The sequence below is a fragment of the Sparus aurata genome, chromosome 3 (assembly GCF_900880675.1).
Source record: "Sparus aurata chromosome 3, fSpaAur1.1, whole genome shotgun sequence".
NCBI lineage: Eukaryota > Metazoa > Chordata > Actinopteri > Spariformes > Sparidae > Sparus > Sparus aurata.
In genome coordinates this window covers 9248006-9273879 of record NC_044189.1, presented here as the reverse complement: position 1 = coordinate 9273879, position 25874 = coordinate 9248006, and the positions used below count along the sequence as shown (strand labels likewise).

Below are 25874 nucleotides of genomic sequence, written 5' to 3'. Positions count from 1 at the left end.
ACCGGAAGGGTCCTTCGCTCGGCTCTTTATTTTTAGACATTTTGCCTGTCTAAAAATGTAAGTTTTCTGGAGAATGACCCACTAACTACAGCTGTAGTGGAGTAAGAGGTAGAATATTTGCCTCTGAGGTAGTAGTAGAAGTATGCAGTTCTGATTAAATAAAAGTATCTCGAATTTGTACTTAGTTTTGAACATGAGCACTCACGTACTGCGCGTCTGGCATGTCTTGGCCTGGGTGACACATCATTTCCTGTGTAAGGACGGGCTCGGGCGGTTTGTACAAACGATACGTGTGTGTGTGTGTGTGTGTGTATGTGAAAATGCTTTCACTTTCACTCCGAGGCCCCATTGACTTGGTCGCGGCGCCGCATTCAGAACAATAAAACCAGGAAAAAGAGACCAAAGTAGCAACGCACAAAGCGACTCAGTGACACAGAGGAGCCCCGTCATGGCGTTTAAGTACCCGGCTGCGAGAAGAGATGAGACTAAGGTCAGTGTCAAAGTCCCGCTGGCTGCTTTCTCTGTCAGGTCTGTCTGTCTGTCAGTGGTTATCTCCGGTTCAAGCACGAGAAAAGCGAGACCAGGAAGAGAAAGACGAGTCTTAAAAACCGCAGTGTGGTCTTAGGGCTACGAAAGCGAATGGCGAGGATACGAAGAAACAAAAACAAAACTTGAGGAGCAGCGGGGAGGAGGGGGGAGACACACGGAACAAACTGTCCCAGAGAGGAGCGACGTGTTCAACATGTCCACGTCGCTCCCACCGTGGCAGTCGAGGTGTTTTAAGTTTCCCAATAAGTGCACTTTACTCGCGTTTCGTGCAAAACCCCCAAACTTCATTGACATCTTTTCTTTTCTTTTCAAGGCACCACGTCACCCCTCCCACACTCACCTAATGATTCATCCGTGTTATTATTTCGTGTTGTCTGCCAACATTTTGATTTAGAGGGTTTTTTCACAAAGCCTTCAACACTCAGGAATAATAAACTAGTGGAGAATTACAGGCTGAATCGGTTTTGGTGAAATCGCATGAGGGGCAATGACTTTAATCTATAATCTTAAATTGTCTGAATGTTTGTGCAAAATGACTGACTAATCTAAGTCTTAAACCCTATTTACTATTAAGGAATACAGAAAAAGAGATGAATTTTAGTGCAAGTGTACTTTTAGGTAGACTTTGAAATACACTATAATATGTAGGGGTGTAAATTGATAAGTTTTTATCAATATCAGTGCCATTGTCGATTATGCCTATCAATCCAATTCCTTATCAATTCTCATATCGAGTCCTGAGTAGTTAATTGAGTGGCAAAAAAGGAGTTCTACACAGTCTTCTGCACCAAAAGCAACCATTTTATTTTTTTCCCAAATTATAATTGCACCAGACTGAACATGAACATATTCAACTCAAACATACTGAACAACACCTTGACAAGATATAGTGAAGAAAGAAAATATAGTCCAAATAAATTAGTTCGACCGCCTGCGTACGAGTGCTAACTTAGCACTCGTACGCAGGCAGACGAACACATGACATTCTTGGTGCTTAATTCCATGCTGGGTAGACAAATGTTTTAGCGTGTTGCTGGTACTTGCACCCTTACATGATATTACAGCATTGCACTGATTACACACGGCAGAATTCTCATCGTGTTTGGTGAAATGCAGCCAGGCTTTAGATCGCTTCCTCCTCTCCATGATGCTGCCTCGCTGTTGAAGGTCTGAGTCTTTGCAGAGAGTTTGACGAAAATGTACCGCGACGCAAAATTTCAGGAAAACCGGATAAACCAGGTGCAGGCAGGGAAATGAAAGAATTGTTAAGAAGAATTGATAACGTTGGAGGCGTACAATTCCGATGGAATTGGTCAGTTGAAACCAGTTCTGAGTCGGAAACGGTTCTCAATTCCCACCCCTAACAATTTGTACTATAAAACAGACAGTTGTTAAAGTCAATAAGGTATTTTACAACCAATTTGGGAGTTCAGGCCTTCCACAGACTGAATGGAGCCATTAAAAAAATAAAAATAAATTGAGGGTATTTTTTTTTTTACGTTTTAAAGTCCCCATCTACTTCTTTTCTTGAAAAGACAGCAATCGTGTTTTGCTTAAAACCTCCAGAAATGTTTTGTGGATTATGAAATTTCACCTGGCTTTCCATTTACATGTGGATTTTGACTGAATTATGGCATTTTTGGGGGGAACTTATCCTTTAACTTGACAAACAAGCATTTGTCACATCTCAAAGGAGGAAGTGACAAAATAAAGTGAGATTTCTAGTCTTTTGATGTGGGGTTGTATGAGGTACTTATCCCTAGTCAGTGTATTACCTGCAGTAGATAACTGCCAGCTCTCCCCCTGTGTGGAGAAGTAGCGTGGAGCACTGGCAGGGAAGCAGAGCATTGTACTTCTAAATGGCACCGCCAGCAAAACATATTTTTGACCACCTAAAAGAAGGAACACCTAAAGAAAAAAGATGTTTAAGTCTACACTATATTTTGAACATTGTTAGCATTTAACATTGCAGTCAGACAGCCCTTTCCTTTGGCACTACAGTCCCTGAGGAACAAAAAAAACCTTTTGTGTGCAGAATAACAATAAAATAAATGCTGGATCTGAGCACAAAGTGAAAGAATATGCAAAAGGTTGATGTGATGACACATTCTCTACCTCTTTCCTTGGAAAGGCAGGCTGATGTGAGCTGTTGTGGACTTGGTTCCAGTTTGAGCAAGTCCACAGTCAGATGGACACAATCCAGCAGCTATTTTGCAATATGACTGAGTAGAAGACATAGGTTGGGGAATGAGCAAAAGCCGTCTGGCTTCTAGGAAACAGAATTTTATATATGTGTAATGAGCACCACATTTGCCCTCTGGCATGTAATTCTCTGCAGAGTTGATTTGTTCCTTCAGTGAGGACATCTTTTCAATGTCGCATTCACATTACCGACTCCAATACCTGAAGTCAGGTATCTGCTGGTTTTACAAGCCTATGTGATTGCTAAGTGACAAATTACATGAAAAACTAAGATGTAAAAAAAGTTATTAAGGTGTTGCGCCACCAGCAAAGCTTGCTTGTGCCTTGGCATAGAGTCTATAGCTCCTTGGAACTCTACTGGAGGGATGGCAGCCATTCTTATCAAAGCTATTTCTCATTTGTTGTTTTCACTTCCTCCTCTCCATGATGCTGCCTTGCTGTTGAAGGTCTGAGTCTTCGCAGAGAGTTTGACGAAAATGTACAGCGACGCAAGATTTCAGAAAAACCAGGTGCAGGCAGGGAAATGAGAGAATCGTTGAGAAGAATCGACAACGTTGGAGGCGTACAATTCCGATGGAATTGTCAGTTGAAACCGGTTCTGAGTCGGAAATGTAATTCAGGCCTTCCACAGACTGAATGGATCCAATAAAAAAATAAAAATTAATTGAGGGTATTTTTTTGGCACTACAGTCCCTGAGGAACAAAAAAAAAACCTTTTGTGTGCAGAATAACAGTAAAATAAATGCTGGATCTCAGCACAAAGTGAAAGAATATGCAAAAGGTTGATGTGATGACGCATTCTTTACCTCTTTCCTTGGAAAGGCAGGCTGTTGTCAACTGTTGTGGACTTGGTTCCAGTTTGAGCAAGTCCACAGTCAGAGATGGACACAATCCAGCAGCTATTTTGCAATATGACTGAGTAGAAGACATAGGTTGGGGAATGAGCAAAAGCCATCCGGCTTCTAGGAAACAGAATTTTATATATGTATAATGAGCACCACATTTGCCCTCTGGCATGTAATTCTCTGCAGAGTTGATTTGTTCCTTCAGTGAAAGGTTGCGATCTGGAGACTGATAAGATGTTGTGATTATTGAATTGAGATTATTTTGACAGGTATTATGACTGCAATGTGATTCAGGATTAGTGGGAATCATCATTTTTGCATCAGAGTTTACATTTTCACTGAAAAAACTCTTAAATTCATGGTGATGTGACATTTGTTGGACTCTGTACCAAACAAGCATATTTTCATGGATCTGGAGAACCAAATTTGAAGGCTAGGACATGTCTACATTTGTTATAATGTTTTTTTTCACATTTTACCTTTTCGCTCTTGAGATTTGGTTAATATTTTTGATTAACTGTGCAGTTTTAGATTTGCAGGGAAGAAGTGGACTGAAACAATACCAGCAAAATACTCCCCAAAGCATTACAGAGCCACCTTTGGTTGTAGTTGTTTACTCATGTATTTAAGTTTTTCATTTAATTTGTCATGAGTCTGTATCTTATAATGTATGTAAAAAAAACAACATACATTTGTCCTACTTTTCTTTCTTAAGTATGCTCAATCCCTTCTGCAGTCTCAGCAGCAACAAACATAAATGTTATATCAACACATCTCTTTAAGACCAACAAAACCATATTCCCTTTCATTTTGATATCTTTTAATTGAGGCCAAGTTAAGTTAAAATTCTCAGGCAGAGTTGAGCAAAGGAAATTAGTGTATGACATTCACCAGTTGAGAAGCTGGCATGCCAAGTAAGGTATGACACATTTTCTCAGACGCTCTTCCGTGCCACAGAAATGTGTTTTTCTAAATGAAGTTCCATAGTTTTGTGCTAGGACATCCTCTCCGTCAAGTTTGAATGCCAAAGATTAAACACAGTTGCTGTTGTTGTTGTTGTTATTGCTTGATGGTTGCATGTTTGTTCCCATTTAACTTTTTTGTGCCTTTGCAATAGATGGATGACTACCATGGGACGAAGATCTGTGATCCCTATACATGGCTGGAAGACCCTGATGGTGCAGAATCCATGGTATGTGTTGATCTCTTGCAAACAGCTGTTCCTTAACCAACATATCCCCAAATTTCATCCATCATCATTCTTCCTTTGTATCTCAGGCTTTTGTTGAGGAGCAGAACAAACTGACCATGCCGTACCTGGAGCAGTGCTCTGTCCGGCCTCAGTTCCACCAGCGTCTCACTGAGCTGTATGACTACCAGAAATACAGCTGTCCTTACAAAAGAGGGAAAAGGTACTAGCTGATGGATAATCACTCTCATAAGGGTTATAGTCTGTGCAGTGCCAAACCTGAATTGTAGGTCTAAAGAAAAAGAAACAATACTTGTTGTGACCTTATTTCCTGTTTTTGTTTCCAGGTATTTCTACTTTCACAACAAAGGTCTCCAGAACCAGAGTGTGCTGTATGTGCAGGACTCTCTGGACGCACCTGCTACTGTATTTTTTGACCCAAATGAACTCTCTGAGGATGGGACTGTGGCACTGAAGAGTGAGCCAGAGTTGATACGCTTATTGTCCACAAAAGCACAAATACCCTGACATTGAGAGAAACATGTACCATGCTAAATCCCCCATTCTTTGTCCCTGTGTCCATCCAGTGGGCCGTCTGTCTGAGGAGTGCGAATATTTTGCATACGGTTTGAGCAGCAGTGGTTCAGACTGGGTAACGGTCCATTTCATGAAGGCCGATGACCTTACCAAACTGCCTGATGTACTGGAGAGGGTTAAATTCAGCTGCTTGGCCTGGACTCACGATGCCAAGGGTGTCTTTTACAACTGCTACCCACCCCAAGAAGGCAAAACTGATGGTTGGAAAGAGTCATCATACACCTACATGCATGCTCTTTCAAAGAAACAACATATTTAAGCAAACCATTTAACAATGTAACAAATGTATTTAAAGACTTAATCCATCTGTATTTCACTAAAAGGCACAGAGACCACCAGCAACATCAACCAGAAGCTCTACTACCATGTCATGGGCACTAAACAGTCAGAAGACATTCTTGTTGCAGAGTTCCCCGAACATCCGAAGTGGCACAGCTCAGTAACTGTAAGTCCATAGTAATCTATAAACTCTTATCATAATTACCAATTTGCATCAAGGTCATGTGAAGCTTCATTAATGACTTATTAAGTTGTTGTTGCAAGTTCTATTGAAGAATTGCATACCAACAAAAAAAGTCAGCAGAGCCATCTTTTTTTTTTTATAGTAGCACTTACACCTTTCCTGCTTTGACTTGTACAAAGGTCTTTGGCTGCCATAAATATTGATTTGAGCACTATTTGCATTGGACTAATATTACCGGGGGACGTCTATTAACTTCTAATAATTGAAAAGGTTGTGATCTTAGTTCCATGAGACTCTGCCATATAGCGTAATTTGTTAATCAGAATTCTGCCACACATTACCCTTCATATTTTGCCACACACAAAGGTCATCTGATATGTAGTATGTACAGTATTAGTCATTTGAGGATCGGCATGTCATTGGTTTGGAGTTGCATTTCTTTTTCAAAATCAGTTTTCTCTAGTCAGACAGCTGATCGTGGCTCTTAATATGTTTAACGGCAGACAACATCTGTGCGGTGAGATAGGCTTTATTGATGTTTGAAAGTGCTGGACAGAGAGGGGTAGGTTCACCGAATGGTTGTCATATTCAAGTACAACCACAACGCATCTTTTACATGATCGAAATGACTGAAAGTGAGCCAGTCCACACTAACCCTGACCAGTTCAGCACCAAAAGCTAATGGGGTCAATACTGTGCTTAGACATGGAAATCTTCTAATAGCATTTAAGAGAACTCCTTCTGCTGAAGCTGGAGTTAATCACATGGCATTTTTATGTCTCACCTCTTTGGTCTTTTGAAAGGATTAATGACCTGGCTCATTTGTTGGGAAGAGAGTGCCATGCCCATCAATAGGAGGCCTGAGAAGATTATTAAAGGAGAACTTCGGTCGATTTAAACATGCAGCTTCATTGCTCAAGCTACCCTTGACTTGCCAGTACCGAAGACGCGAACAAATTTGGTCCAGCCATTACAGAGCTCCGTGAACGGAGACGTAGCATTGAACGCTAACAGCATGGGGTCAGAACTTTAGACTGTGTTTTAAGCGTCTTAACATGCTCCACATCTCACACCAAAAGTTATGCAACATCAGCAGACACCTTAGCACACAGCACTGTAGCGTGTATGACTCAAAATGAATAAAAAAGTAGTTAAAACAATGTGTTTGTGCAAGGAGCTACTTACCTGTTTGTTGAGATCGGCGTCTTCCGGTAGCTAGACCAAACTAGCTGATCCGTCGAGCGTGCATTTACTCCCTCACTGGCGGAGACGGAAACGTAATCCAGCATTTTCGTGTTTATGTTCATAATGTACATGTCCATGTTACAGCCTGTCATGAGCCATGAGCCTTACAATAGCCTGTTAAGCCTGTTAAGTGCACACTCGATGGATATGCTAGTTTGGTCTAGCTACCGGAACACACGGATGTCAACAAACAGGTAAGTAGCTCCTTGCACAAACACACTGTTTTAACTACTTTTTTATTCATTTTGAGTCATACACGCTACAGTGCTGTGTGCTAAGGTGTCTGCTGATGTTGCATAACTTTTGGTGTGAGATGTGGAGCATGGTAAGACGCTTAAAACACAGTCTAAAGTTCTGACCCCATGCTGTTAGCGTTCAATGCTACGTCTCCGTTCACGGAGCTCTGTAATGGCTGGATCAAATTTGTTCGCGTCTTCGGTACTCGCAAGTCAAGGGTAGCTTGAGCAATGAAGCTGCATGTTTAAATCGACCGAAGTTCTCCTTTAAGAACGAGACTACATTCATATAATCACATGCCTTTCTTTCCATCTTTCTTTGCTTCTTTCCTACCTCTCTGTTTTCAATTCTGTTTCCAGATATCAGACGATGGCAGATATGCTGTTTTATCCATCACTGAAGGCTGTGAGCCTGTCAACCAGCTGTGGTACTGTGACCTTCAGCAGCTCCCCGATGGCATCAAAGGTCTCTCTCCTTGTAACAAACTCCCGACTGAGATTTAAACCCTACATAAACACAACTATTGACATATTTTCTTGAAAAGTAAGATAAGAGATGATTAAGGAATCCTGAAACCAACTGTGGCACTTTTGTACTTGTACTTGTACGTGTACTTGTACTTGTACGTGTGAATCTTAAATTGATCGAAGAACAGATGTAAGCTGGTATTTCAGACTTTACAAGCCTTGGTGAATGTTGATCCCCAAATTAAAATTGATGGTTTGGGGCACAAAAGGATATGTGTGCAAATGATATTTAGAATATCTCTCGAAAATAAAGCTTGTCATAAAAATGAAAGAAGAACCACATACATCATTTGTATTTATATGCCCAATTTTCTTCTGATGAAGTCAATTGATCATGTAGTTCATGAAACGGCAAATAATTATTTAAAAAAATGCCCATTACAGCTTCCAAGATTGCAAGGTGATGTCTTACCATGTCCTAATTTTTTCAACCAAAAGTCCAAACCCAAAGATATTCCGTTAACAATTTTATCTGATTAAGAACTACAGAAAATATATTTTAATAGACTGATCAATTGACAAAAGGGTTAGCGATTATTTTTACAAAGTGAAAAGTCACTTTCATATCTATATATTATCAAAATATGCAGTCAATGTCGTAGATGTACTGCTTTGACAGTCATGTTGGAATTAGCATAAATGTTTAAACTTTCATTTATTCTAAACCACATCAGCTTTTCTGATCGCACACAATAACGTCCCTCCAGCTTCATGGCACACAAAAAAAACCTGCTGTATCGACAGTAAAGTAGTTGTAGCCAACGCCAATGACTCAACTATTATTGCATCAGATGCTGAGATTTCAAAATCTACTTTGCAGCTGTTTTTTTTTTTAAATATCTCTCACCCCCACAGACAGGAAATTTCACACTTTTAAATGGTGAGAATTTTATTTGTGATGTGTGCAGCCAGTATGATTGAGGTGTGTGGGAAGGCTGAGTTTTTTCCTGTGGAAGACACTGAATCAATACCGTGTCCCACTGATTTGTGATGGAGATAAAAAGGACATGATTCATAATTTGAATAACTGCCATGTTGTATCTTACTGTTTTTTAGACTTGTTCTTATTTTATTGTCACATTTCTTCATGACTTTGCAGTGTAGGCTTTTGATCTTTCATTTTATTTCTCTTGCTACTTGCTATTGGATGTTTGTTGTTATGCATTAATAAAACACACTGTTTATTTTTCATTTTATTCATCCTCTCCAGGCCTGCTGCCTTGGGTCAAACTTGTGGACAACTTTAATGCCCAGTACTCGTATATTACCAATGAGGGAACTGTGTTTACTTTCCACTCCAACTTGGATGCTCCTCGGTACTGTCTCATCAACATAGATATCCAGAAGCCAGACAGGAAGCACTGGACCACCCTCATTCCACAGCACGACAAGGATGTCCTGGGTAAGACTGAATGAAAATTTCAATAGAATATACAGTAGAAGGCCAAGTCAACTCTGTAGTCTACCACTATAGAATCAGTTCTCTACAGGAGAAAACTAATACGTCTTAGTTTTCATACAGCAGCTTATAAAACAGACTTATGTCACTATGACCACTGTGGGCTTGTGTCAGAGCGTGTGAAAACTCCACCAAGTGTTGAAAGACGTAAAGGGCTTGTACATGGAATTGTAGTTCCACAATTCCGATCTCAGAATATTGCGAAATCCTTTTTTTTTTGCTGAATATCTGTCCTAATGTTTCGATGACAGTCCAACCACAACAAGTGGGAAGTCTGTGGTTGAAGACTTCGTCACAGCAAACTCAAAAAGTGAAACTTGGTCTATAAGCACTATGTCTAACCCTTTTTTTTTATTATGAGTCATTTGAATGATGGTAAATGGTGGAGTGATGGAAATATACACGTCCGGACTTCTGCCTAGATTTATATTTATGTTTATGTTTTTGTTAACACTTAGTAACCATTACTATTAACGTTTTTCTTATTAGCATGAATATTGGTAGCATATTGGCTTTTTATTAGTCTTTATAAAGCACTTATTATTGCCTTATTCTGCAAATACTAGGTCATTAATTAAGCATTTCCCCTCAATACAGTCCTAGTTATACTTTATAGATAGATGGCAGGTAAGGAAGTTGTTGAACATAAATATGATCCTAATATGCTTACCTTAGTATGGGCTTTATACGGCAGTAGCACCACAAGAATAGTCATTCTTCCTTAATAATACACTTCAAAAATAGTCCATTTCTATTAAATAAACACAAAGTTACAAGTGTTAATTGTATCAGTCAAGTTAGGTGTTCCTGATATCAAATAACAAAGGGTAAAAATGCTGCTAATATGCATGCTAATAACAAACTTGTTAATGGATAATATGAGTACCCCAATATGAAATATTTCCAACTTCTTTATTGTCGTATGCACAACAGTTACAGCGAAGCAGTCACTTGGCAAAGAAATCTTGATTCTGGTTGTAAGACGTGTGCACACACTAGTACAGATTTTGAGGCAATTAAACAAATAGTGTAATGACAAAAGGTGCAGAAATGTTAAAATTATAATTAATTTGAATTATTAGGAAACACATTCACCTATTGAGCATTTATAAGACTATGTAACACAATATAGTGTGTGTTATATAAAGTATTATTAAATGTCTGCGTAAAAATACTAACATAGGGACTTCAAGTAAAGTGTTAATGATGGCGATAATTTTACTTTTGTTTTCACCAACTTCACTGTTTGAGAAAAGATTTTTAATGAATAATGTGATCATGTAAACTAATGTTTTGAACTACTTTTCAACTTCACAATGTTTAGTAATGAGCATGACTGGTCTCAACAGCATGAGACACTCGTTGCCATGGTATCAAACAAATAATTTCATGCATGTTGACGCACCGTTGCTCTGGTGTAGATAGATGTAGATCAGCTGCTATGATTAAAAAAAATGGTCACGTTGCGAAAAAACTATGATCGGATATGTCAATCCATTTATTTCACATTATGCCAAAAAATCTCTTATAATAAACACCAACTTCACAGTCTCACGGTCAAAAACCGTAGACCCTCATTGTGCACCACACCTGTTACAATTAGTCCTACACTTAAGTAGACTACCATGATTCCACACAGCGCCATCCAGGTCATCATTAAAATGGCTCCAACACAACTGGCCCATAATAGTTTATGGCTGTACAAGACATAACATTACAATCATGTACACAATAATAAGTTAAATTATTTTCAAAATGTAGAACCACAACATGAAACTCTTTTTAACTCTGGTTAACATATCAAAACTTCATACAAAAAGTTCACCCTTTTCTACCAATAGACACAGTTTGGTCACTGGTCTCTAATTAATATTTGTCTTTGTTTGAATTTGAACAGATCTGACAATGCATGATCTGTGAGGGAATGTTTTGATTACTCTTGATTACTTTGGGTTTGCTCAACTTTTGTCTTTCCTGTAATTTGGCAAGGTATTCTTGGGACCATCTTTTCAAGAATAGATCTGAAATCTATTGTTTTCATCCTCTTCTTGCATGCTGGTCCTCACAGTCAAACAAGCCTGGGGGGAAAATCGGTTTCCTCTTCAATGTGAGCAGATGGTTTGGCGTCAAAGGTCCCAGGTCATTAGGGTTCTCAGAGACTTTGGTAATGGGTCAGTTCTGACCAGCCTGATCATGCTTTTCCAAGCACCGCCTTGATGTGAGGCTGTGGGTGGGTTGAAAGTCCACTGTCATCGTACAGTAAAGCTTTCTCAATTGTCCAATTGTCCCATTGTTAATTTCTCAAATTGCTTTCTACCTTCTCTGCTCCCGTGAAATGTTTTGATGTTTTGGCATTAACTGAACGGTGCGATAGAAGTCCTACACACAAAGATGACTCCATAATATTTCAGATAGGAAAGTCCTCCCCCACGTTGGTGAACTTCGGTGAACTGTGGTGAACAGAGGCAAGTCTGGAGTTGTTTGTGAAGGGCAGCCATCTTTTGCCCACACATTTTCCTTTCACAAGGCACAACTTGACAAGATCTTATTTTTCTTGCGGCTGCGTTGGTGTGAGTGATACCTAATACCCAATACCTTAATCTGAACCGAGAGAAGATGTACCTTCCCCCGCCTTCATCAGTTGACAAACCTTTTTCCCAGAGAGCAAAAAGTTGTTTTCTTTTTTTTACTCGAATCAAGTAGAGCATTTTTTATATTCAATATCCATGCAACTGCAGTTTGTTTGTTTGTTCTGCAATCTCCTCCAATCAGAATGATACATGACGAGCTGACTGGTGTGCTGTACACATCCTCTATAGTGGAATCTACCTTGCAGTGCATCCATGTTTCCTTCGCTTTCCACAAGAATTCTGGACTCGTTAACCATGTCTTGTTGTCCAGAAGCTTATGGACTCTCAGTCCTCTAGATCTGGGGTCCCCAACCACCGGGCCGCAGACTGGTACCGATCCATGGGTCGTTTGGTAGCAGGCCGCAGAGAAAGAAAAAAATACGTTATTTTATTTCCGTTACATTGACGACCATACTCATGTATTATTTTGAAAAGTGGATTCTCTTTTAACAACATCCGTCTGTTCCTGTTGTCGTCCTTGACACGTACCTGATTCAGTCACGGTATACCCTAAAAAAATAAGCCCTCAAGCTAGCTAAAATGAGTGTAAAACAAACGTCTTTGGAGAGCGACTTTGCAAAGAAAAAATGAATTATGATGAGACGGAAGAAAAGGGAGATGGACAGCTGTATTTGGCTGATAAAGTGGCTGAACTGCAGCTGCAGGGATGGCAAGTGGACAACTGCTGGAGACTGCATGTTACCTTAGAAGGTTACGGAGCAGAAAGGACACACTTCGGGTGTTTATGCACTTTGCTGTGTAATTTTATTTATGCGTAATCACACGCGCCACCTCATGCTTGAGGTCGTCACAAGTGTGTTGTTCACAGTCGTTTTATTTTTAATTTTTTTTTTGGTTCACATCCCTTTTGATATGCCTTCCTCTTTCAGTGGCTTGAATGTCCCCCAAAATTGTGTCAGACAAGAGCTTGACCTGTAGTGCCAGTGTCATTGAAGTTCAGTTTGCACTTTTGTTTTTCGCGAATATCACATGCTGTGCTTCTGAATCGTGCCCTCAGTTTAAAAGGAGGTTTTGAAATGACAACTTTAAGATTAGCAGACATGTTAAGTTCTCTCATGTCCTGCAAATCAGAAATAAAACAGAATCCTGGAGAAAGGAAACATTTTCAGCTTTAGCAGCAGGCCAGTTCAGAACTTTTTTCCATGTAACCTGCTGTAATCTGTGTTTCAATGCCAGAATGCTCTTGTAGGAAGGTTGCAGCCGTTTCAAAGCCTCTCTTAGGACTCATGTAAACAACTTTGTCCAATGTCTCATGGACGCCCTCTGGTATATCTTTCCATCTTTCCATCATTCAAATTGCTCCAACAATGAGTTGATGATTACAGAAGATGATAGTGTGTTAACATAGGTCAGTCACCTGTTTAATAATCTCCCATATCAACTCTTCACATCTTTTGAACTCCAGGTTGTTGTTGTGGTGATAGTGGTTTTTGGTGACAGACTGCGTAGAAGTATGTCAGTAGTCACTGATCAGTTTGCTCAGTTTTTTCATTGACTCTGGGGACACTCAACCGGAAAATACCATATAAGGAACTGTGTTATTATGTGTAATAAACAGAGTAACCATGCAAAGGCAGCCTCTGTAGCACCACTGACTGTAGTTAAGCATTAACATGTATCTCACTTTTAGTATATTAGACTGCCCCCTGCTGGCTGTTGATGAGAATTCATCATGTCACAGTGAATGGATTTATTAAGTTATTCACACTACAGGTGATATACTGTTTTTGTTTTTATCATGCACTGTTCAATTTAGAGATTTTGGAATATTTTTGCTTCAATAATACAGTATTCCATTCTTGACATGTATGCAAATCAGCACATTTAGCACATTATATAGCCTCATTTGCATCATAATAAATTACATTTCAGATTGTTTTTATATACAAAAGCCCTTTAGACAGGCTGTTTAAGTTTTTTCTCAGACTCTGAGCCAGAAATCCCCCCTTCAGTCTTACTCCTCCTTATGTCAGGTTTTCATGCAGGGGTTTGTTCATATATATTTCATAGCCTGATTTATGTAACATTTTATTTTTTTATGGCTGTCAACAGTATTTTCTTATTCATGGACTGATAAAAAGAGATATCCAAAGTTCTCTTTGTAACAACATTTGGCTGTAATATGTCAAGTCATGTTCAATTCATAGCCATTATATTTGGCTTCATACCATCATGATACCTCCTCTCTGACCTGGCAGAGAGAAAATTGACACTGGCAGTAACAAGAGAAAGGAAGACAAACAACAAGGATATTGTTTCCCTTGGATACCGTGTTTACAATAAAACCAGTTACACAATGTCTTATTCACTTTCTATCACTTCCTTTTTTTTATATACGTCAATCTTCAGGCTCCGTCTCCTGTGTGAACCAGCACCACCTGCTGGTCAACTATCTCCATGACGTGAAGGATATCCTGCAGGTGTATGAGTTGTCCACAGGCAAGCACGTCAGGGACCTGCCGCTGGACGTCGGCACCGTGGGTGGGCTGAGCTGCAAGAAGAAACACTCTGAATTCTTCTACAAGTTCACTTCCTTCACTACCCCAGGTAATTCTGTCATTCTGCCAAGTTTTCTCAGATTTGTTAAATTAATTATAATGATTTAAATAACTGTAAAATAATCCCACATAAAAAAAACTATGAAAATTGTCGCCATCTATGCATCCATTTTTTTTCCTGGCATTTTAGCTTGACAAATTTAAAAATGGTTGTTGCTCAATCTTCGGTTGATCGACAAAAACTAATAAATCTGAAATCCTACATATATAATGCTGTATTGCTACTGTAATGGCAACTTCAACAACAACTTTTTAATAATGTATCAAATATCTGAACAAATACTTAAAGGAAAATACTAAAAACTGGATGTAGTAGTCTATACTAGGATATCTCATTTAAATTGTAATTAGCATGTGTTACATCATTGCATTTTCGCTCTAAATATGTAAAAACCGGTCTTAAATCATGTCCATGTGCTGTTTGTGCTGTTGTGCTCAGGTATCATTTACCACTGTGATCTGAGTGAGCCAAACGCAGAGCCCAGAGTGTTCAGGGAGGTGGAGGTAAAAGGCATCAAGCAAGAGGAATATCAGACCAGCCAGGTGACATAACTCTTTCTACTTACTGGATTTCCCCGTCATCTTCAGCTCTGTTGTTGTTCCTGTTGTGTTTTCACACCAACCGGTTGCTTATTCATGTCATGACGCAGATATTCACTGGGGTTGAGGAAGTAGAATATGGTGTGTTTGAATTTCACTTCAGTCAAAACCTTAGTTTCAAAACATTGATATAAGATATGTTATGTAAAAGAGAGATGCACTGAAAATTATAACAGTGGTTATCTTTTAAGGAGCAAGCTCTAGCCATTTAGCTGCTGAACAACAAAGTTAATGTTGCTTCCTGATCGAGAGACAAACAGACTGATTAAACCCATCCTCTCTCATACATTTACAGGTGTTTTATCCGAGTAAAGATGGAACCAAGATCCCCATGTTCTTGGTTCACGCCAAGGGCCTTGTGAAGGATGGGACTCATCCTGTCTTCCTTTACGGCTATGGAGGCTTTGAGTCTTCCATACAACCATACTACAAGTAAGTACAGCTGCTCTGCGCATAAACCAGTGTGGCCACTCTCTTCTCTGGTACTCACTGACAAAGCCAACCACACAGAGATAAACACTAGGCCTCTATCATTATAGATTCATCTTTCAATTATTGCCATGATTAAACTTTTAATTTAAAAATGATTGTGAAAATGTCCTAGAGCCAAAAGTGGTGTCTTCATATCACTTCTTTTGTCCCATCAACAGTCCAAAACCCAAAGACTCTTCATTTACTATCATAAATGACACGGAAAGCAGCAAAACCTCGCATTCAAAAAGCTGCAGCCAGCAAAAGTTTGAAGTGTTTGCCTGAGGAATTATTTAAATGGTTAATGTATTATCTAAACTTTTTCAACTCATTTTCTTTCAATTGACTAATCAGTTAATTGACCAACCATTGTTGTTCAAATGTGCAAAGAAGGGGGGTAAAAGAAGAATGGATATACCAACTTTTTATAAAACTTAAAAGGCTGGTCATGTTTGTTCTGCAAAACATTCCTCTGCTCTTAAACCATTCATCTTTACTGTTTATTATGTTTCTCATGTTTTAGCAAAATACACATCATACAGTAATATAACATGTGAAAGTGTAGTAAGAGAAGATTGATATGGGATTTTTTGATTGTATAGCACATGAAGGTGAGCTGATTGCTGGTTGTTGCCATGGTTTTCAACATACCTGCCATTGTCAGATACTTCAGGAATACAGGGAGAAAAATATGAGGGTCTACTCTGTGTTTGATTTCTCTGTAAATTACAGGGGTCTGGTACAAATATATGCTTAGTGGTGTTTGAGAAACACTGTATGTGCACCAATGAAAAAGAAGTCGCTATTATGACTATATCGTTTGATGCACAACAGGCACAGCGCCAACTGTTAAAATGCTTTCATTCAGACATATATGTCACTATAGTGCAAATTCAATTGAATTCTTTTTTAAAAATGGATAAAATAGAAATGTGATCTTAATGTGATTTTAAACTAATACTTTAAAAGTAAGGTTTAACTGTATTTATTACTACCAATAAAAATGCAACATTTACTAATTCAAACTCTGAAAGCATCTATTTTTTTTTTATTTTATGCAGCTAAAAGGTTTTGTATTGTTCTCACCTACATTGATGCATTTCCTCCTGTCTGTCTTGTCTGTGGTCAGTGTTGCTTACCTGCTGTTTGTGAGACACCTGGGAGGGATCCTGGCTGTGGCTAACATCAGAGGGGGCGGCGAGTACGGCCTCACCTGGCACAAAGGTACAGACATCCAGAAAAACCATAACAGTGTCAGTTAGAAAATACTAAACTTGAGTTTGATTTAGTTTTAATTCTGTCTTCTTCTCATGCGTGTTTGTAGCCGGAACATTAGGGAACAAGCAGAACTGCTTCGATGACTTCCAGTGTGCAGCGGAGTATCTGATCCAGGAGAACTACACCACAGCCAGTCGCATCGCTATCAACGGAGCCTCTAATGGAGGGCTGCTCGTGGGTACGTACAGAGTTCAAAGGTGTTTGTGTTTTGTGTGCGAAGCCCTGACACAGAGAACAAGAAAGCGCGAAGGGTTTTAATAGGTATTGCCCAGAAGCTATAATACAACAGTTTATTTGTTACATCAAGGAAATCAAATTTTACAAGCGGGGGAGTCTTGCTCTTCATTTTTTATAGCTGAAATCTGCTAATGGAGCTTTTTACTCTAAATCCTCCCCAATTCAATTCAGCCCTTGAAGCTACTGACGGTGCACACAGCGTTCTGCAAGTCTCCATGTGTCTGAAGCCAACTGTGAGCCAGCTAAGATCACTCGTCCATCTCTGGCCTGAGCTGTCCTGATCAGAATGCTTTGTATTCTTTAGATCACATCTTTGGCATAATTGGTAATGTCAAATTCATCTAACAGTAGTTAGCTGCTTAGCTGCAATTAATTTAGCTATTAAACAGCACATTAAACAGTGCTTAGTCACATCATTTACCAAAGGCTGGCTGCCATATGGCATCACACAAACCCAACTAATGCCTCCCTCCCTGGTGTGTTAGTAGCTATTTAGGAGTGATTGTGTCCTACAGTGTAGAGTAAAGTGAATGAATGTGTGTAACACAGATTTTTTCAATACACACACAGCGGCTTGCGTGAACCAGCGTCCGGACCTGTTCGGCTGTGCTGTGGCAGAGGTGGGGGTGATGGATATGCTGAAGTTCCACAAGTTCACCATCGGTCACGCCTGGACCACCGACTACGGCTGTTCTGACGATCCGGAGCAGTACAAGTGGCTCATCAAGTATGAAAAACACACACACACACACACACACACACACACACACACACACCAAACTATTAAACTATATTTACATACGAGAATACTGAGTGGCTGCTGCGTGCTCTGCTGTCTTAACTGATCAGACCAAGGTGGACCCAGCCCAAGTCAGTTAGTTGTAATATGCGTGCTGATCAACAAATCTCATAATTTATCTGCTGCTGATCAGTCTCGTCAAAATGTTGCAATAATTAACCCTGATAAAAACCGACCTCAGAGATTGCTTGCCTGATCGTGTTTAAATCCATGTGAAATAAAAACTATAATAGCTCGAGGAGTCTTTCTTTTAGAACGGAAGTCTAAGACTTCTCTTTTTTTGTGGCGTCTTGTTGTACACTCATGATAAAGTCATTATGTTATGTGCATATAAGTGACGTGAAATGCGTTGTTGCGCAGAGGAAAAAGAGAAGCGGGTCGCTTTTCTAAAACTGTTTAAATGATTTTATCAGTCATTGTGGTCACTTGACTCACACATCATTTTAGCTTATGTTGTAGAGATTTGAGGGATATGAAGACCATCTAAGAAAATAGGATGTAGGCACAGGGGAGATAAAAAATGAAACTATCAAAACGCCTTTGCACTCTGCGTGCAGATTTTAGGGAAATGAAGCCTCTGAAGACACTCATACAAATGTTAAAATAGTGCCTGGTTCATGAACAACAAATAGGTTATATAGCAGTTCATCCAGGTTTCCGTGCAGAGCTGCAGCTCACCTGAGATTCACTTCACTCACCTACAGCTCCCTCGCAAGAGCTGCCCACGTCTCTCCATCTGACATCTGATCCAAATTTAGCATTTTTGCACAATTTTGCACTCTGACTGCAGCAAGGAAATGAAATAAGCAAGTAATACCTTTGGGAATTTATAGTTTTGATCATGTGTTGTCCTCTGTATTTACTCAGTTGTTCATTATTTTCTTCTCTGTGGATCTCAGGACTGAAAGAATCTGAGCATGTTGGTGTAAATAGTTGTTGTGTGTTAAGTCTTGGTTAGTTTCAATAATCTCCAGGGTCTGTTTCCAGATTTACACACACCCACATATGCCAAACAATCCCAACAGGGCAACTGAATCGCGCACTAAGGTTCATGAACCACTCTCATATTCTCCTCACATTTCCTTCCAACTGCTCTTCCTCACCTTCTCTCCAGGTACTCTCCTCTCCATAATCTGCCTCCTCCACCTTACTCTGGCCCTCCCTACCCCGCCGTCCTGCTTCTGACAGCAGATCACGATGATCGTGTGGTGCCTCTCCACACCCTCAAATATTGTGCTGCCTTGCAGCACGGAGTGGGCAGCAGCCCCGGGCAGCGTCAGCCTCTGATGGTCAGGGTGGACACCCGCAGTGGGCACGGTGCAGGGAAACCCACCGCCAAGGCCATCCTGGAAGACACGCACATCTTTTCCTTCATCGCTGAGACACTTGGGCTCAGCTGGAAGGAATGAAGAGATAATGACAGGGAGAGAGCTTCCAGATATACACGGTGAAGAGCGGCTTTTAAAGAGATGAGAGGTTACTTCTTTTTACATTTAAGAAAACATATTAAAACTTTTGTGAAACATAAGAAAATACTGGTACATCTATAGTGAACAGTTAGAGAAAGATGTAAGAAAAAAAGGAATGGGCATATCATAAGAAACATAATAATGAACAACTACAATACAAACAGCTTTATTAATGACTACGGTGTGATAAAAATCTGAGACATTCATCATACTGCCTGAAACAACCCTTGAATGTAGATTACCTTATACCAATGAAATGCACTAAAAGATTATGAATTTATTTTGAATGCACGCTCTAATTTAAGAACTGAATTTTAAAGTTTGGATGAACAATTTTCAATAAAATCTCTTGTTTGTACTGATATTTGTCTAATGTGTCATAATCCATAAGTACTGAATCTAAATATTATTTCGTAAAGCAGATCTAATTAGATTGGAATCCTTCAGCACTTTGGGAGGAAGAAGCGTTTTAAAGCATGACTTTAAAGCATCAGTGAAGGGGTTCCCGGGGGACCCCGTGGTTTAGGGGTGACATCCGCGTACTGCGAGGTTCCCTGTTCCAATCTGGCAGGGGACTTTAGTTGCATTTGTTTCCTCACCTCTAACTTCCCTAGCTAATAAAAGGAATAAAATGCACATACAAAGAACATACGGCCAAGTGGGTTTATCTGGCAGGCTAATGCTTAAAGGAGAAGTTCACCCTAAATTGAAAATTCAGTCATTATTTATTCTCCCCAGCGCCGATGGGAAGTCTGATGTCGTAGTCCACAGAACATTTCTGGGAGAAATAAAAAGATAAAATGGATCTGTACAGCTTTTCCTGCGTAGTCCAGGTATCCTGAAGCTCAGAGATCTCAATTTCTTTTTTTAAACAAGTCAACGTCTGCTTCAGCTGTTTAGGAGAGGACTGCAACACTGTCTTGCCGTGAAGCCCCAGAAACTTCACTCCAATTTCCATTGGTAGATAATAACTGAATTTTCATCTTTGGGTGACCTTTTCCTGAAACATGTTCTGTCCGTAGGGAAGGTTGATTTTTGAGTCTCATTCCCAACTCATTAAGAGCTGACACTTTTGACAAACTGAAGATGAAACTAGAAAAAAATATCAACTTTTCTTACAAATGGCAACTCTGAAGAAAGAGTTAGAGATCTTGGTATATGTGCTCATTTAGCTGTCTCGCCACGAGTCAGATGAGAGGATCAGAAACAACTCTGATGTATGTGAGGCGAATTTGAAGCCAGAGGCAGGAAGTGATAAGTGGCTGCCAGCACCTCTAAAGCTCGCTAATTAACATGTTCTATCTTGTTGATTAACCTGCAGGGAGAGCCGAAACTAACTGTGATCTTGTGATCCCTTTAATGTTTTATAAGGTGATCATATGCTTTAAACGTAAATCACATATTTATCTACTAATTAACTATAGGTCGAATCAGTAACTGTAGCAAAAAAGTGATTACATCAGAGGAACTACTAAACATTACTTGAGGAAATCTTCTTAGCTGCTTCCCACCACAATAGTCTTTACACTGAGGTGCAGTTTCCACATTGACCACCGAGTGGCAGTGTGGGACTGCAAACCCTCCCCCCTCTCTAAGCTTTGCTCCCTCCACTAACACTTCAAGGTCAAAGGCGGAGTGTCAGTTTAGTGTCACTGCTCAGTGGCTACATGGAGAGGGATTTCGTGGGGTAAAAATAACCACAGATAGAACGAAACTTACTTTGCTAAATCCTTTTTTTTTTATTATCTATCATCTGGTCCATCTGCCTACTGGATGGGGGGGGGATTCAGTCACCGGCAGCTGGAGACAAGTAGGATCTGTGTAAAACACAAGCGGAACACAAGAATGAGGACTCGTTGTATGGAGAAAGATGCGTAGATCTTTTTCTGTGCAGAAAAAAAGTGGAGGGATGCAGAGCGATGATGGACAGCGGCTATACGGCGAGGCGGCGGAGAGGCGACGCGCAGACGAGCGGAGAGAGGCTGAAAGTGCACTTATGGAAAGTCTCGGGAGACGGCCAGACAGACGGGTGTTTAAACTGTCAAAAAAAAAAAAAAGGAGAGGAGAGACGGAAAAACCTCCCTGCCAGCTTCCCGTCTGCCACAGAGCGAGAGAAGTTGTCTGTTCGGTCACTCAGAGTTTAATCTCTGCTCAGTGGGAAGTTGTGATTTCGTCAGGCTCTGAACCCTGCGCCTTATCTAAGTACCCTCTCGGTGGATAGATAGGATGGGAAGGAAGGAGAGGAGAGGGGAGAGAGCGGAGAAAGGGCTCCAGGAGGAGGATTTGCCAGACAATGACTCTTTTGCCACAGGGGCCGAGTGGTTGAGTGAAGCCGGGAAAGACAATGGCAGCAATAAGCCGGACATATGAGAGAGACGGGGGCTTTAAGATCATGCTGCAGGAAAACAGAAAAAAGGCTGCGACTCCTCTTCTCTCAGGAGTGTCCCAGAGGATCGTTGGGGGGGGGGGGGGAGAAGAAGCTTTTGCTGGTTCATTTGCTTCATTCACGCTCTCGTCACCTCGTCGGCTCACTCCTCCCTCCTCTCTCTCTGCTCACGCACTCACACAAACTTCCCCCTCTCTTTTCCCCCTCCTCCAGAGAAACACAAGCTTTCTACCTACAAAAGCAGCATCCCCACCACCTCATTCCTCCTCCTCCTCCCCTTCCCTGGTCTCACACTCGCACTCGCAGGTCCCCATCCTGTCCCCGGTTTGTTTACTTTACTCCCCTCCATAATGCAAGGATTAATTTCTCAAAGCCGATTTGAGCTGCGGCACGCTTCGGCAAAGAGCGGAGAGCAGAACTTTTGTGCTGGGGGAAGTTTCCCCTTCACACTAGCTTAGAGGTGGACTGCTCTCCCCCCTTTTATGCCGCCTGCTTTAATCTTCACACGGAGCAGAGGGAGCTGGGGGGGATAGAGGGGGAGGACAAGAAAGGGGGGAGAGAGGGCTCCGAACAGACAGCTGGGAATCACTAATGTCTTTACAGAGGTGTTGTCTGCTTTCTCGTGCGCCTCTTTCTTGCTCTTGAACATGTCTTCTCTTTTTCCAGCCGCAAATGTTTCTTGGATTTTGAACTTTGAGGGGTCGGATCTGACGGCGACGGAGCGGATCAGAATGTCTGGTTTGGGTGAGAAGCAGTGTGACGTCCAGGTCCGAGTGTATAGGGCTGTTATTTTCATTATCGATTGATGAAACAGTTTTTTTTAACGATGCTCGATTCGTTAATTTAAAAAAAGAAAAACTTTACAAAATTGTAAAAAAAAAGCAACAACAAAAAAAGTTCCAGGTTCCCCGAAAACTAAAGGTGACGTCTTTAAGTCGCATGTTTGGTCCAACCGACAGTCCAGCGTCAAAATGGATTTAATTTCTGTCAATGTAAAACTGAAAAAGCAGCAAATCCTCAGATTTTTGGAAGTTGAAACCAAATTACAGCTGCAGCTAATCATTATTTTCACTGTAAATAAATGGAGGAACTGTCTGTAAAATTTGAAATGGTGAAAATTGTTCATAACAACTGGCGCCAGAGCTCTGGTTCTGAACAACAGTCCAGAAATGGAGGAACATTTATTTTGAAATGATATGAGAGGCAGAAAAACAACTCAATTTGGAGCAGCTGGAACAAAAAGGAAGTTTTTGCGTTTCTGCCGGTTTATTGACTCAAACTCACAAACTAGTCGGGATTCATTAGGGATTGATATGGATTTCACATCTTTGTCTATTAAAAATAAGTTTCTGACTTTTATTTATGCACACCTGAGACTCGGATGCAGTGAGCAAAGATGGATGATTTAATAATTCGCATCGGCAATAAGATTTGTCTTCCCTTCCTCACTGAGCCCTTGTGGGTCTGTACTGCAGCCTGCGAACATGTTGTCGTCCCCTGAAATGGTAAAAACCGTCCACCACCAGCGGCGACGTGTTTGTCGCTGCACGATTCTTCTTCTTCGCTGCGTTTATTGGTGGATCACAAACCCAACTATTGAGGGGTTTGGTGAAACTTCTGTGTTGTGTTGGAAGATGATCGTCTAAACTAATGGTAGCTGCTGTTGCTTGAGGCACCAGATACAGTCTATAAAGTCACATCCTTTGGACTGTTGACTCCATATTTCATTGTGGAGTTTGACGCTAAATGAAGTCTACCTCTCGTTTGCTGCATCATACGTCGTGTAGTCGAATCGCCTCCGGGTTATCCGGAGGCCTTAAACTTGTCTGGAGTGAAGTCTCGGTTTTGAGCAAGCCCGAGGATTTTCAGGTACGGCAATCTACATTTTGCATTTTGAAACACGACTCGCTTGTAATCTCTTGGAAGGATCCCCGCCCGTCTCCCCGTCCCAGTCTCATTTACAGTGAATAAACAGCCAAATCTGATTGAAGATTTACGCTCGAAACCGTGAGAAGCCTGATAAAATACCAACTAACGCAAACCCCCTCCACCCCCCCTCGCCGCTCAGGAGAGTTACTGTGGGATATGATGTTTGCATACTAAGACATCACATTCAAATGAATAGCGTTCATTATTTTGCACCACCAGGGAATGGGAGGCAGAAAGCAGTTGATTATGCCCCGCTGCTCGGCTCATTTGGCATGTGTGCAGCTGCTACGATGGCTCATGACCCGGAGCAGGTAGGAGTCAAGTGTCGAGACTTATTAGGATTTCATAATTTAGATTATGTAGATGGGGAAACATTTTCATACAGATCATACAGATTCCAAATCCCGATTGCGGCCTATATTGGCAGTGCGCACTCTTTTAATGTGAAAATGAGCTTTGTATCTTTGGCAGTGCATCTAAATAAAGGCATTAACATTTCTTTAGAGTCGCCACGTCTCCGTCTCTGAGACAGAATCTTAATGAGCCTGACATGTAAATAAGCCTCTTTGTGTTTTTTTTTTTTTTTCCTTTCCTCGCATTCAGTCTTTAAAATCATGCAAGAAAATCTAAGGGGAGCCTCCGATAATGAACGAGCCAATCCCTGCGCAACTGCAGCGGGAGTTCAGATGCTGGAGTCTGCTAAAGCGGCATCTGAAGGAGAAGGTGATGTTTGATTGCGTGGGAGGCCTCGGAAAGAAAAAAAAAAAGCGGCAGCCGGCGACGGCTGGGAGATGAAACTCATTAAGTCTCAAACTTCCAATCCTCAGCTCCAATAAGACCGTAATATAAAAAAGTATGGATTTGCCGAAGCGACTCTGTGAGATAAATAAAAAGATCTCGTTCTCAAATGTATGCCCGTGGATCGTCAACACACGTGCTGACCCCATGCGGGCGGGCAAAGCAGCGGCGGCGTCACTCACTCCTGCCCACCCACGCAGCTGCCCACACCAGTCCCACGCAAAAAGTTCATTTGCATTTACAATATCGCCCCATGTGCTCGGTGCCGGTCTAAAGGTGGGTGTTGTGTAATAAAGCGGTAAGTAATATAACCTCTGCCCCGGAGAGAGGGAGAGCGAGAGGGAGGGAGAGACTTTATAAGGCCACATGGAGAGGACTAGGAGAGGTAACTGAGAGCTGAATTGTGTTGTGAGTGGATTCGGAGCGCTAACCTCGTTACGTGTAGATAAGTACCACTAGTACGAGAGGCCCGGGTAGCCCCCGAAGGTTCGAGGGAATGAGTGAGCTCCAAAAAGGCCGTTGGTTCGTTCCCGAGCACCAGAAGTGAAGTTGAACAGTAGATGTAAAATTTGGAGTTTATCGTTCACCTTAAACCGTTCAGCTGCTCATTACAGATCCTGTGTTTCCTCAGGCAACACGCTGGAACCCAAGGTTTACTGTGAAGGGCTGATTCACCCAAATGGCAAAAAATCCCAAAACAACAGAACATTTTCTTACTTTAAAACGCCAGATTTGGGATTTTGCTGTTGATATTTTTCTAAACCCATCTGTTAAATATACATTTGCAATGTCTGTAGTACCACTAATGAATTTCAGCTCTCTTCCACTGTACTGCGATGGCGGCACAAATCTCAAACCTCGACAAATGAAAGCCGGTCCGGAGCGTTTACCCGTAAAAATCACGTGTGGATGCACGAACTCTTGAGGTCTCACAGTTCTGTTGAGTGCAGTCCCTCCCTCATAAAACATTTACAATGCCATCTCGACAAGTCAAAACAGTAATAATAGGAATGCATCTCGGGGTAACACTTTCAAAATAAAGCTCTTTAGTGAAATGGTTGCAGTTTGGTTAGGTACCAGGCACACAAGACTCACTTTCTAAGTTGAAACCTCCATTAGGTACCTTTAAACCAAGATTATCTGCATCAGTCTTTTTTGTAATTTGGGTGTACTGACCGTTACCGTTAAGACAATTAAAAAGTTTTTATTGCATAGCGAGGCAAGCTGTGTAAAAAAAGTAAATGTTTTAAATACTAATAAATCTGGAATCTATAGCTCAGACCAGAATGCTTCAAATGTAATCAATTTCAAAGTCATTAGCTGGGCTTTAATAGGTTCATTTCATTTTGAATGAGGGCAATGGGAGACAAGGAGACAAGAAAAAG

At 40.9% G+C, this 25874-nt stretch overlaps 1 protein-coding gene across 1 annotated transcript; it reads left to right on the top strand.

Annotated features, from left to right (window-relative positions):
• The first annotated feature begins 251 nt into the window (after nt 1-251).
• LOC115579481 (prolyl endopeptidase) lies at nt 252-19740 on the top strand. The gene is made up of 15 exons (XM_030413029.1): nt 252-490; nt 4714-4788; nt 4875-5008; nt 5133-5263; nt 5373-5582; nt 5706-5827; nt 7687-7792; nt 9065-9256; nt 14314-14511; nt 14962-15065; nt 15418-15554; nt 16723-16817; nt 16918-17049; nt 17679-17835; nt 19022-19740. The coding sequence occupies exons 1-15, from the start codon at nt 449-451 to the stop codon at nt 19314-19316; spliced, it is 2130 nt and encodes a 709-aa protein (XP_030268889.1). The 5' UTR covers nt 252-448; the 3' UTR covers nt 19317-19740.
• The last annotated feature ends 6134 nt before the right edge of the window (nt 19741-25874 follow it).

What these genes read in the sequence shown, in the direction of transcription:
- LOC115579481 (XM_030413029.1), top strand. Translation starts at nt 449, where the DNA reads ATGGCGTTTAAGTACCCGGCTGCGAGAAGAGATGAGACTAAG. An exon ending in AGTGGCACAGCTCAGTAACT is followed by an intron (nt 5,828 to 7,686) that starts GTAAGTCCATAG and finishes TTCTGTTTCCAG; the next exon opens with ATATCAGACGATGGCAGATA. An exon ending in CACTTCCTTCACTACCCCAG is followed by an intron (nt 14,512 to 14,961) that starts GTAATTCTGTCA and finishes TGTTGTGCTCAG; the next exon opens with GTATCATTTACCACTGTGAT.